The following is a 14,503-nucleotide window of genomic DNA, read 5'->3' as shown; positions in this document are numbered from 1 at the left end:
TGGTCCAAAGGAGTCATCCCATTTCATTCCACATTGATCAAGGTTACTGAGAAGGAGAAAGGAGATTGTTTGCCCCCAGTCTCTTATTCATGAAGGACCTCAAATTTAGAATTTTGTTGTTTTCTTCAAGTAAAGTTATATATATCTATAGTACAAAGGTACTATTCACACAGATTACAAACTGAACAGTGCCAACCTAGAGTTGTATGATGAGGTGGCTTTGATGGGATCTCAGACTAGGAAGTAATTATATCACAGAAGAGAGAATTTAAAATGATACTCAGCCGGGCTCGGTGACTCTGCCTGTAATCCCGCCCCTTTGGGAGGCTGAGGTGAGTGGATTGCCTGAGCCCGTGGGTTCGAGACCTGCCTGGGCAGCAAGACCTCATCTCTACAATAAATCAAAAAATCAGCCAGGCGTGGTAGCGTATGCCTGTAATTCCGGCTACTCGGAAGGCTGAGGCGGAAGGATCGCCGGAGCCCAGCAGGTAGAGGCTGTGGTGGTCGGGAGCGGCCACTTCACTCCAGTCTGGGAGACAGAGTGAGACTCCAACTCAAAAAAAAAAAAAAAAAAATGATGCTCTTCCCCCAAAAAAGAAATATGTTTAATTACTTATTTTTATCTATTTTTTGCTTTTATATTTTCTAGAACTATAAATAGGCAGAATGAACCAGATTAAGAGTGAAACTTCTAGAAAAGCACAGTACAGCTCTATCTTAGCTTTGACATCTTAGATCATTTAACCTCATGTACTTCAGTCTCCTTGGATATAGAGAATAAAAGCATCTATATCACAGGATCACCATGAGGGTTATAATGCTATTATAGAACAAAACCCTAGCACATGGCAAAGATTCAATATATGTTAATAATAATAATAAAAATGAATAATTTTATATTCATCAAGAATCTCATTAGCAGATACTTAGGATCCATGTCAGTAATTTTCCTAGCTTGTTTTCTCAATATATTTATGTTTGTGTACATGAATATGTAGTTTTATATATAGATGTACACATAGTCTGAGCAAAGAAAATGTAATAATTATCAGTGGGACTTCTGGTATCCACCCTGACTATCTGAGTTCCAGTCCTATTCCACAATTGTGAGACAAGTCACTTAACTTTACTAGCTTCAGTTTTCTCACCTGTAAATTAAGATAATAATAGTAATTGATTCTCGTATTAGCAGTCTGAAAGTATTAAATGAGAAACTATAATTAAAACAGCATAGAATTGGTATTCCTTTTTTTGAGTTGGAGTCTCACTCTGTTGCCCAGACTGGAGTGCAGTGGCCGCTCCCGGCAACCACAGTCTCGACCTGCTGGGCTCTGGCGATCCTTCTGCCTCAGCCTTCCAAGTAGCTGGAACTACAGGCGTGCGCTACCACACCCGGGTGATTTTTGATTTATTGTAGAGATGAGGTCTTGCCAAGTTGCCCAGGCAGGTCTCGAACCCGCGGGCTCAGACAATCCACTCACCTCAGCTTCCCAAGGTGCGGGATTACAGGTTGAGCCACTGAGCCCGGCTTAAAATTGGTATTCTTAAGTGCTAGATTTTCTTTTTCTTGCACCAGAGTCTCACTCTGTCACCCAAGTTGGAGTGAAGATGCACAATCATGGCTCAATGAAGCCTCGATGACCTGGGCTTAGGTGATTTTTCCAGGCTTAGGTGATCTTTCTGCCTCAGCCTCTCAAGTAGCTGGAACTACAATTGTGTGCCACCATGCCCAGCAAATTTTTAGCTTTTTTTTAGAGATGAGGTCTCACTATGTTGCCTAGGCTGTTCTCAAACTTCTGGGTTCAAACAGTCCTACCAACTCAGCCTCCCAAATGCTGGGATTATAGGCGTGAGCCACTGTACCTGGCCCTACGTTTTTGTTTTAATATATGTACAACATCTTTCAGGCTAGTCTCTCTGCACTTTAATGAACACAATCAATCAAGGTACTAACAATATCTCAATTCTAGGCTAAAAACACTGATGTAAATAAGGGAAGGGAAAGACAAAAATACCGCATTCACAAATAATAGCCTTTCCCCCAAACTAGAATTGGCTGATTCGTTTCTGTGGTTATTATTTTCCCTTCTAAAAAAATATTTCATTTGGAAATAACCTCAAATTTACAGAAAGTTGCAAGAATAAGACTAGTACAAATAACACCATATATCCCTTACCCAGATGTATCTTTTTATCAACAGTTTAACCTATTGGCTCGTCCATTCTCTCTCTCCCTTTTCCCACACATAATGTATTTTTTTTTTTTTTTGAGTTGGAGTCTCACTCTGTCGCCCAGACTGGAGCGCAGTGGCCGCTCCCGGCCACCGCAGCCTCGGCCTGCTGGGCTCCAGCGATCCTTCCGCCTCAGCCTTCCGAGTAGCCGGAATTACAGGCATGCGCCACCACGCCCGGCTGATTTTTTGATTTATTGTAGAGATGAGGTCTCGCTGCCCAGGCGGGTCTCGAACCCACGGGCTCAGGCAATTCACTCACCTCAGCCTCCCAAAGGCGCGGGATTACAGGCTGAGCCACCGAACCCAGCTACATAATGTATTTTTAACCACTTTTAATGCTTTGTAGCCATTTGAGAGCAAGTTGCACTCACTATGGTCCTTTATCCTTAAATACTTTAGCATATGTTTCCTAAAAATAGGGGTGTGTCATAGGTTAATTTTAAGTGCCATAGGAAAATATGTCATTGATTCTTTTAGAAGTCTACTTTACTCAGCTTGTGGTAAAAATAAAACAAATGTCATTTTCTTGTTTGAACTTGAGGTAACCACATTGAGAAGTTCATTCCACACTATGGACTTTCGGTAAGGCAATCAGAGCACAATTGGAGAAGTATTCTCACTTGGACCACAGCATAAATACACACAATCTTCTAAGACACCAGAAAATTTACTTGTACTTATTGAACACATACTATGTGAGGGAATTTCTTTTAAGATATACTGTACTTCAGTCTCTTGATTTCAGTGATGCTTGGGAAACTAAAATATGGTAAAAATCTTTTCTTAAAATAAATAATAGATGGTTAAGGATACTGTGAACACTTCCATGTACCTTCATAAATTGCTGTGGAAATTGCTTTATAATTGCAACAAATCTTGATGGAAAATGTCAGCTAAAATTATAAAGCAATTAAATAAATTAACATGGCTGCCAAATAGATATATCAGTATCCTACACCCAGCCAAGGACTAATCTATATGTGACTAAGAGAGGACTCATTTTAAAATTTAATACATTAATTTTAAAAATGGTCTTTAAGGTGACTGCATGCAGAAAAATAAACCAAGAGCATGGACTGTGGAGGTAGTGAGGGGTGGGTTTGAATCTGAGTTCTACCATTATTAACTGTATGTCCTTGGACTAGCTATTTACCAAGCTCTCCACATATCAACTGTCACACTTATACATAACACAGAATACAGGACCAATAACACTAAACGCCTCAGGGTTCAGAGAAGGTTAAAAAAGACAAAGCGTATAAACATTGAGCACAGGGTCTGGTGCATACAGTAAGCACTCAACTAATGACAGAGGTTATTATTGAGTGGTGAGGCCTGGTGCAACATGTTTTCATAAGAAGTTTATAAATTATGGTAACTAATTAAACTTAATCTAAACTTCTATGACTCCTCCTCCCCCTTTTGGGGGGGTGGAGTCTCACTCTGTCACTCAAGCTGGAGTGCAGTGGCCCACTCGTGGCCATTGCAGCTTCAACCTGCTAGGCTCAGGCGATCATTCCACCTCAGTCTTCCAAGTAGTTGGAACCAAAGTTGTACACCACCATACCCGCCTAATTTTTTTATTTATTGTAGAGATAGGATCTCGCCATGTTGCTCAGGCTGGTGCTGAACCCCTTGGACTCGGGCAATCCTCTCCTCTCTGCCTCCCAAAGTGCTGGGATTATAGGCGGGAGCCACCCTGTCCAGCCTGCTTTCTCTTTGTTTATACCCCAGACCCTTAGAATAAAAAACATCAGGCAAATCATGCTTATTTGAATCTATTAATAGACACATATAAACCAAGTCCAATGTTATGAACTTTTTCCTTCATTTTTTTCCTCCAATATGACTCTATCTACTCAGCAACTATACAATGGCAATTAGGGTTAACAACATGTAATAAGAAATACAAAGAGAAAGAACACTGGGGAATTAGCTGATGCTGGGAATATGCAGAAAATGTGCTGTTTCAAGTGTGCCTATTATTGGCTAAATCATCCAATTATTAATCTTCACTACATTCTTGCTTAGCATCTAACATTGGGTTGTTACTCAACAAATGCTGGAAAATCATTTTTTAAAACTTAGCTTGTTCAAAAAAAAAAGAATCTTGCCTGGTACAGTGGCTTATGCCTGTAACTGCAGAACTCGGGGAGGTCAAGGTATTAGGACTGCTTGAGCCCAGGAGTTTGGGACCAACTGGGCAACACAGTGAGATCCCGTCTTTACAGCAAATAGAAAAATTAGCTGGCCATGGTGGTACACACCCATAGTCCCAGCTACTTGGGAGGAAGATCTCTGGAGGTTGAGAGTTCAAGCTTGTGGTGAGTCACAATCGTGCCACTGCACACCAGCTTTGGTGACAGAGTGAAACCCTGACTCAAAAAAAAGAAAAAGAAAAAGAATCCTCATATAAATAAGACCCAAAACCTAAAGAGAAATTGAAAAGAGAAAAGGAAGAATGTGGGCTTGGGAAGTAATATTAGAAAAGGAGAGAAGGGGTAGGAAAGAAGGATTGGTTGAAACAGAGGACTATGAAGTGTCATGCTCACGGCTGGCTGCTTCTATGCTCTTCAAACAACAATAAAGACAATGAAGAAATGGAGTCCCAGAAAGCATGAGTAACCTGCCCAAGCCAACAAAACTGGTAGGTGGTAGGGCCTGCCAGCCTCGAATCCACCACACATGGAAGCCCATCACACCTGACATCCCAGACTCAGCATGTCAAGTACCTGTGACACACAGAGACAGAGAGTGAGTCCAACTGTAATGATCTGAATGGGCTCTGAATGGTAGCCTGAGGATACTGGAGCAACCTTTCTGGTGCTTTTCTAATACATACACTATTTTGCTAAAATAGACTGACTCAGTACAAATGGCTGTAAAGTGCAATGATTTAAGATAATGACTTTGGGACCTATCAGACTGGGGTCCAATTCAACTCTGTGTAAGTGTATGAACTTGAGCCTCTCTAAGTCCCATTTTCTTCACTGGAAAATGGATAGAATAATAGTGTTACACTTCAAAAGATTAAGAGGATTAAAGGGAATAGCATAAGTAAAGTGTTTAATAGAGTTCCTAACACCCTGGGGAAACTTAATAAATACAATTTGGTTTTTAAAAAAATTTGGTTAATTTTTAAATTATAAAGCATGCTGCCAGGTGAATTACTCAGTGTCTCTGTTCCTCTCTTACCACACATGTAATGACAGTAATACCTACCACTAGCATCATGGTATAAGTAACCAAATGATACTTTAAAAATGCTTAGGCTTTCTACTAGCACAGAGTGATGACAGCCCCCCCCCCGTCTTGTATAGAATTTAGAACTTCAGAGCAAATCCTGAAGCTTAAAAAAAAATCAGTCTAGATAATCTCTAAAGAGAAGGACTGATAAAACACATAGATGAGAAAAAGAAATAAAGAGGTAAATAAGATAGAGAAGTCACTGACAAGGACTGGAATAAACAATGGCCTTATAACAAATAGCATGATACCCCACCAATCAAAATGTCGGTTTTATTATTGATAAAAGCTACATTGGAGAAATAGCTTTAGATCTTTGTTAACAATGGGCTTGTTAACAAACCATCCCCAAAATTAAAGCCTAGCAACCCCATTCCCAGGCAGATCTTGAAACCTCGGTTTTTCTGGTGAGACCTGCTCAAACAAAGTTTCCAGTGCAGAAGAACAGGGAATGCAGGCTTCCTTGGGATCACCCAGAGCCCCAAGGAGAAGAGGAATTGTCAGATTCAGGACTTTCTCATAAACTCATTCATCAGAAAAGTTATTTCTCCTCTGGCAAGAAGTAAATATAGATTCTATACCACTGGTTTCAATGCTCCTGAAGGGGCACTTTAGAAATGTGAAGTGGTATTTTGTCCAGCGTGTCCTGGAGTGTGCTACTGGCATTTATCAGGTGGGTTCCAGGGATACTGAAAGTTCTTCAATGAACAAGACAGTCCAGAACAACAAAGATCTTCCTGCTTCCCTCACTACTTTTCAGTGCCCCACCAGACAGTCATATGGATGAAAATTTGTTTAAAGTTATCTGATCCCAGACTCTAGCTCCAAATTACATCTAAACAAGTAGTACTTTTTTTCTAATCCCATAATTTTTAAATTTGGTACAAAACTCCTTGCCTGGACTATTACCTTACTTGGTGAACCATCAATCATGTCACTTTATACATGGTAAAATAGGAAACTATTTATGAGAAATGACACAACAAGCAGAGGGGGAAAATATCCTTGACACAGGCAATCTAGTGTTTAAAGTGCTTTCCTGTGTATAAGGCACCATGATAAACATTATAAAAGGTATGCAACAAATCAAAAGCATAAGAACTCATTGCTACCTGTGAATCTCCTTTGTTGGAGCAGCCCATTACAAAGGATATTTTTGACAGTATCACATTTCAAATCACTTGATAAAATATACGTGTGTGTGTGTGTGTGTGTGTGTGTGTGTGTGTGTGTGTGTGTGTATTATGGATCAGGAACCCTATATCATAGTTGGAATCATTCACCTCTTTGTTCTAATTTTTGACTTCCTAAAGTCAAGCCTGCCCAATAGCAAAGCACAGCAAATAAATTCTGATAGAGAAGGAAGGACAGGTTAGGTGCAAGCAGTCAAGGGGTGGATCAGTGGTTAGGAGAAGTCCCCAGACCACAGACCAGGTCAGGGACACGTGGAAAAAGACAGTGGTAATGGGTACAAGGGAAGGGAAGAGAAAGAATAGAAAACTGTTGAAGACAAGCATTAATCGCATTATGGGCAACAAACATCTGTGATTAAAAAGCAAAGAGGCAGGGTTTCAGAGTCTAATGGACTTGAGTTCAGATACTTAAGCATCAGTATGCCCTAAATGAGGCTAACAGATGGCCTGGAGATGACACGAGTGAGAGACGCCAAGCAGAGTACTTGGTACACTGTAAATGTCCAAAAACTAGACAGCTACTACTATTGTTACTAGTCACAGTTTTGCCACAGGCTAGGCTTTGTAAAGCCTAAGGCAATCCTTTTAATTTTAGACCGCATTTCCTTAGATAGAGGACAAGGACAAAGCAGTAACCATAGAGAGAAAGTTTCCAGTGCCCTTTACCTGATCAGTCCAATGGATGCTTGCAGAACTTTGTAGATCATGAATTATGACTGGAAGCATTCTGCCAGTGTCAGACACAACCTAAACACAGGTATACACATTCCAGAAGACAAGCTATATTCCAACATCCAGTTCACTATGCTAGCCTCTTGCTGTTAAGTCTAGTTCATGTCATTAAAAAGCAAAGAGGCTCTAATTGTTAATGGCAAAATGGGTTGCTTCTAGATAAGCCATGCTGAAAAAAACCAAGTGTAAGACAAACTAACAGGTTCAAATAAGACCAATGGTAATTTATGGCCACATTTAAAAACAGTAAACAATGCCCAAATGTTAGCAAATGCTAAAATGTTTGAATATAGCAATGGTATAAATAAAGATCATAATCACCCATGTTTACCACACCAAATTTAAATTGCCTAATAGATCAAACACATCTAATCCCTTTGTAAACTCCTTTAAGTCAATGATCAATACCTCTTAGACCAGCTACAACGGTCTCAGTATCAGGAAGCGCCTCGATCAACAAAGTGTGTTAAGCCACAGAATAAAACTGACTTACCCTTTCCTCTTTCAGACGACCTCTGTTTGAAAAGACAGATGAATTTCTGAGAGTTGAGCCCAGAGAAGTGAGAAGAAATGGGAGGGGCATGGCTCAGAATTCCAGAGAACCAGCACTACTGGATGAGCTGTGTCTCATTTTGACAGCAGCAGGATAGTAAATGACAAGCCCTGTCAAGTAATGCATTTATCTTCATAGGAAAAGCAGCCATCCCAAAGTAAGAATCTCAGCTGTTGTCACATCAGTGCGGACAAGAAGTCATAAAACAGGAAGGCTATCGATGCAAGACGTACAGCGATATCTAGACTGCAATTAGGAGGAACCGTGCATAGGTACTCCAGCTGCAAGCTCATGGGGGCCTTGCTTTTCTCCCTCTGTGCGTGGATTACCAGCCAAGTAATCAGTGAAGTCCTCATCAGTCATTTCTGTCCCTTCTCAGGGCTCAAGCTTCTGACCTGTCTTTCATTCTGAAAGTCTTATGGCCAAAACAGCTCTGCCATTTCTCTCAAACGCTAAGTAACCGAGAGAATAATAAAACAAGAAAAATGCACATATTTTTGCATTTCCTCATGTGTCTGTTCATTCAACAAATATTGATCCTCCAGTCCAGGCACTAAGCTAGGTGTAGGCCAATCACTGAGACAGATATAGTTCCTGACACATGAAAGCCCCATTCTAATCATACAGGCACTAATGCAGCAGGCCTACAAGCGGAAAAAGGGCCTGTTTGAAGGAAGTCACAGAAGAAGGCTCCGGGAGAAGGCAACAGGCCCAATCTGTGGAGGCCATGGAGGACTTTGTGGAGGAAGCGGCATCTGGCGAAAACATAAAAGGAGACTGTGAACTTGTCAGATAAAAAGGTAGGGAGGCCGGGCTCGGGTGGCTCAGCCTGTAATCCCGCGCCTTTGGGAGGCTGAGGTGAGTGGATTGCCTGAGCCCGCGGGTTCGAGACCCACCTGGGCAACTTGGCGAGACCTCACACCTCTACAATAAATCAAAAAATAAGCTGGGCGTGGTAGCACACGCCTGTGGTTCCAGCTACTTGGAAGGCTGAGGCAGAAGGATCGCCGGAGCCCAGCAGGTCGAGGCTGCGGTGGCCGGGAGCGGCCACTGCACTCCAGTCTGGGTGACAGAGTAAGACTCCAACTCAAAAAAAAAAAGAAAAAAGATAGGGAAACAGGAGGAAATAATATGTGCCCAGTTACAAGAAGACGCAAGGTGTGTTTGGGAGACAGAATGAGGTTCACAGGGCTGAAGCACAGAGCCAGGGAGGGGCTGGGAATAAGAACAAAACTGAAAGTGAGGGACAGAAACATTAGCAAGGTGGCTCTTAGGAGTGAGAGACGTGTGTGTGTGTGTGTGTGTGTGTGTATGTGTTTACATGCATTTCAAACCCATTTATTCAAATAGATGCACAAAGAAAAGGTCTAATGGAAAACAAGATAAACCTAGAAGTCCTAAGAAATCCTGTAATAATTTTTAAAAATCTGAATAATCATTATCTACTAAAATTATATTGTATATATCAGTGAACTACTTGAAAATCAGAGCGCATGTATTTTTTTTTTTTTTTTGAGTTGGAGTCTCACTCCAGTGCCCAGGCTGGAATGCAGTGACATGCTCACAGTCACGCCAGCATCGACCTGCTGGGCTCTGCCGATCCTTCTGCCTCAGCCTTCCGAGTAGCTGGAACTACAGGCGCACGCAACCATACCCGGCTAATTTTTTTATTTATTGTAGAGATGAGGTCTTGCTAAGTTATTGGGGCTGGTCTTGAACCCGCGGGAACAGGCAATCCACTTGCCTTGGCCTCCCAAAGTGCTGGGATTGCAGGCTGAGCCACGGAGCTGGCCCATGTACTTATTTTTAAGGTACTGTGCCTTATACTGCCCCCACCCCCAAGACATAAAACCTCATTATTTTAAACAGCTTTGGCTATAACTTTAACAATCAAAAAACAAATTTTTTTCTTTTACTCTCAATAGTTTATATTACTCTAATCAGACAATTCCCTGACCATGCTACTTGCCCTGTAACCTTAGGCAAGCCATTAACCTCTCTGAGTCTTTGTTTCCTCTAAAGAGACCCATCTCATAGGGTTACTGTGTGTATCTGGTAAGACAATGACTGAGTTGGTACTGCAATTTTCATTTTACTGAAGATACAGAGAGGTGATATGACTTGTACCAGACCATGTAGCCAGCAGAGCAGCCTTCAGACTTCACACCAGGCCTCTGATTTATCCTGCATTGGGTTCTCTTTTCTGACAGGTTTTTTTTTTTTTTTGGAGGTGACTTTTAACGGTAAATATAATTAAATTTCAGCTAAGATGGCATTTCTTCATACCGTAGAAAGAATAAAATTCTCAAATAAAGGGAAAATAAAAGGGGATAGAGCAATAATAATAACTAACAAAAATAGCACCAACTGAGCACTTTAAGTGGGTAAATTGTATGGCATGTGAATTATATACCAATAATACTGTAACAAACAAAAAAGAAAAACAGCAGTGGCAGTGGATGAGAAGTGAGTAATGTGGCATTTAGAAATGGTATGATTTTGAGGAAGTTAAATTTTGTTGTTCCATTTTCCAACCTGTTAAATAGAGATGCCATTACCTGCATTGCCTTTACCAAGGAATGGGGATAAAACCGAATCCTAAGTGGTAAAGTATGCCGTGATGCATGTATGGCTCTACGATGTTAGGACAACACTAAAAATAACTTGAGAATGAAGGAACACAATTCCTTCTTTCCTGATGACCCCTAAGTCTCCTGAAATGTATAGGAGTAGTCCATGCCCACTGCAAGCACCTGTTCATGAGATCATCCCTTCTCAAAACACTGAATTCACTGAAATAGCAGCAGCAGGGAGTTCTGCTTGCTCCCCCGCGAGCTTGCTCCCCTGCGGCACAGTGACCACACAGTCAAGAGGATCCATTCTCCAAATCCAGGGCTTCCTAATCCATGAGCACAACTGGTTGGTGGAGAGCTCTGCTCTACCAGTCACATGGGCCGAAGAATCAAAATAAACACAAGTGTGGCCAGGGTAACCCAAGCCTAGAACAGAATCTTGGTCTACTCAGGCATACACACGACACTAGACTCGGAAACAGACCTCTTTCGAATTTCCTTCCCATTTTATGAAGGAAATGTGAAATGAGTTGTTACTTGTTTTCTCTTTCATTAGGAATATTGTTTCTGCTTTTCAAATTCCTGATTTAGTGGTTTCCTAGCAATGAAGCATCCATACCAAGGGCTGGATACAAGCAAAGACTAACATGATTTTTTTTTCACTGTTTTTAAAAGACAAAGGCCATTTTTGTCCTAATTCCTACATAGTGGCAAGCCTAAAATCAAGACATTTAGCTCACAGTCAGGTCCAATAAATCAGAGGAAAAAAAATAAATGGGTGAGCATGCCAAAATGTAACCATGGTAACACCACAGATGCGTCAAGAAATGGTGTGCTCATTTGCTGCGTCCCCATTTCTTAAATTGGAATCTAAGTAGGGGAAAAATTACACAGAGAACAATCATGATTCTACAATTACCGAATTCTGCAAAACTGCATTCAACCTGTCGTACTACAACTTCAGAGGCAGCTATTGTGCGGCTACAGAAACAGCCCTAGATGACGTAAGAATTCAAAAGATCCGTATTTGCCACTTACTGGTTACTTAATCTCCCTGAGACTTAGTTTCCTCATCTGTAAAATGGGTGTAAAGACCCTAACTTCAAAGCATTACTGCAAAAGTAAAGCTTGACAATGTAGAAGAGGCAGGAAATGGTGAACTCAGGAGACCAGGAGCCCTGGTCACTTCTAGCCTCGATTTTATTGGCTTATCTTAGTGCCTCAGTTTCTTGATCTATAAAAAGAATAATTCCCACCCTACACATACGATTCACATAAGGAGTTATTGTGAGGATATTGTAGGATTACAGTTTTCAACCTTAATGCTGAAAGACTAAAAGAACTGAAGGCCATAAATTCACATGAGGACCTTATCACAATCTTCTCTGTCAAATACAGCTTGGCCACTCTGTGGACAGAGGCAACCTTGGGGTCCTTTCCTGAGTTACTTGCAGTAAACCTTTTCTCCTCTCAGATTCTGTTTTATTAATGAGTAAAATGGAGGCCTGGGAGCTATTCTAGAATCTGATCTCTCAAAGTCACCCTCTAGACATACAGTCCAAGTCTTTGCAAATCTGTAGAATGCCTCAGATTAGTTCTGCTTATTATTTTACAGTAGTATCAGGAAACATTAGCACTCTAGCATATCACTTGCAAGATTTTTTTTTAAGAAAACTATTTATAGCAAACAAATCACAGCAATAAGCAGGGTACCTTGAACATTAAATTATCCCTCCTTTCTTCTGCTGGCTAAAAATGATACTTCTAGAAAAAACTATTTCAAACTTTGAAGGACTGCATAATAGAGAAGAAAAATAAGAATTCTAAGCAATAAAACCAGAATCATTCTTTCTTCTTATTTTGAAAGAAATTAAACCAATGCATGTCCTCCCAGTACTCATACCTTATGATTAGCTGGGTAAGGACACAGTGTGGCAGAGTACAATGATACTTTGGAACAATTGAACTGTCAATTTATCTACCTGTAGACAGACAGACTGACCGACTGACTCCCTTCATTCCCTTAACACAAAAAAATCTGCTTTCAGAGTCCCTATGGTCTATGTCTTGCTTTCTCAGATTTAGTCTGATCTAGTGGTTTTGGAGATCTGGGTTTTTTAATATGTAGAAACCATTTTTTCAGACAGGATTATACAAGCAATCTTGATTTACAAATCTGACAAAGCTAACCCAAAGGAGAAGCATGGGAAGGAAGGGGGAGTCCACTGAGGTGTTTCCTCCACTAAGGGGCCATTAGGGACCCGCTGGTCTCCACGGAGGTCAGTCTAAAGGCCTCTGACCCAGTCAACTCCATCAATATGAGAGTGATGGTTAACATTTATGGAGGCATACACCATGCCCATATTTAACAAAATGCATTCTGTGCTTCATCTCATTCGCTCCTCATGGCAGCTCTATGAAGCTAGTATCATCGCATGGTCTTTCTACTAATGAGAATGGTGGACCTTATAAAGGACAGATAATTTACCCAGCATTGCAAACCAGTAAGTGGCAGAGCCGGGACTAAAACCCAGGCACACCATGACACTATGCTGTTTGTTCCATTGTAAATTCGCTTGATTCATGGAGTCAGCTCTGTGGGCAAGCCACCAAGTGTTCCAGAACCAGTTGTTGAGTACTTCTTCCTCCTTGACTTTCCACATACACCTCAGCTGTAAGACACCCAAGACTGGCTACTTACAAGGCACAGCATGGCGGTAAAGGTTATCCCTTATGGTCTGCTGGAGCTCATGATCAGGAGACCCTTTCTGGAACCGCTGATTGAGAAAATGCCGCAGGTCCTTGTTCAGCCTTCCTCCTGCAGGAAGTATATGAAATAGATAAGACACATCAGAGAAAGAGTGTCTGAGAGTTGGGTACAAGAAAGCCACACAAAGTAGGTCTATCAGTTGCCCTCCATCACCAGACAATGTACTTTAGATATTCCTCTGCATAGGGTGAAGGCAAGCAGGAATGTAATGAAGATAAAACAGCACTGAGACAGCATTCATTTGAGGTCCTATCTCACATGATACTAGAAGGCCAAAATAACTAAGACTTTAAACTAGGCTATTAACATTTAAAATATGAGCCATAGACACTCGCAGACACTATTGCTGGAAGAGTAAATAGCTGGAACCTTAAAGAAGACAATCCAGCAACAACCATCAAATTATAAAATGTTCTTTGGCCAGGGATTCAATCAGTAGGAATTTACCCTACAGGTATACTTGTAAAACAGGTAAAAGCCTTTTTAAATCCACAGGGTTGTTTATTATAGCATTTTTATAACAGTAAACAAATAAAAACAAACACCTGGAAACAACCAAAAGGGAATGATTAAATAAAGCACATTTCATCCATAACTACTCTGCAGATTTTCATGGGTTGATAATGGGGGGAAAATGTTGAATCATGTATAATGTTTGATTCCTTTAGTATAAAAAATAATTCAGAAAAGGAAAAACTGTGTATTAACAGAAGGAATCATAAAGGTTTTTTTTGTTTTTGTTTTTGTTTTTTTTTGAGTTGGAGTCTCACTCTGTCGCCCAGACTGGAGTGCAGTGGCACGCTCCCAGCCACCGCAGCCTCGACCTGCTGGGCTCAGGCGATCCTTACACCTCAGCCTTCCAAGTAGCCGGAATTACAGGTATGCGCTACTACGCCCGGCTGATTTTTTGATTTATTGTAGTGATGAGGTCTCGCTGCCCGGGCGGGTCTCGAACCCGCGGGCTCAGGCAATCCACTCACCTCAGCCTCCCAGAGGCAGGGGATCACAGGCTGAGCCACCGAGCCCGGCATTTGAGTGTAAGGTGCTTTCACATTGATACAAAGTATCCAAAAGTATCTACCCAAATTCTGGTAGAGGAAGAAATTTTAAAAAATAAACAAGTTGACCGGGTATGGTGACTTAGCCTGTAATCCCAGCACTTTGGGAGGCCGAGGTGAGAGGATTGCCTGAGCCCGGGGGTT

General features: G+C 41.2%; 1 protein-coding gene across 8 annotated transcripts in view; it reads right to left on the bottom strand.

The window, feature by feature from the left end:
• The window catches only part of MAGI1 (membrane associated guanylate kinase, WW and PDZ domain containing 1), a 692,842-nt gene that overhangs the window by 253,212 nt on the left and 425,127 nt on the right, over positions 1–14,503 (bottom strand). For all 8 annotated transcript variants that reach the window (XM_021706368.1, XM_008072888.2, XM_021706369.1 and 5 more), the window contains exon 2: positions 13,233–13,349. In XM_021706368.1, coding sequence (XP_021562043.1) covers positions 13,233–13,349 — 117 coding nt within the window. The remainder of the gene's footprint in view (positions 1–13,232; positions 13,350–14,503) is intronic.

This window comes from Carlito syrichta, unplaced genomic scaffold (assembly GCF_000164805.1).
Source record: "Carlito syrichta isolate Samal-C Ts95f unplaced genomic scaffold, Tarsius_syrichta-2.0.1 Scaffold315490, whole genome shotgun sequence".
NCBI lineage: Eukaryota > Metazoa > Chordata > Mammalia > Primates > Tarsiidae > Carlito > Carlito syrichta.
Note: the sequence above shows the minus strand (reverse complement) of the source record. Positions and strands in the feature narration are given on the sequence as shown.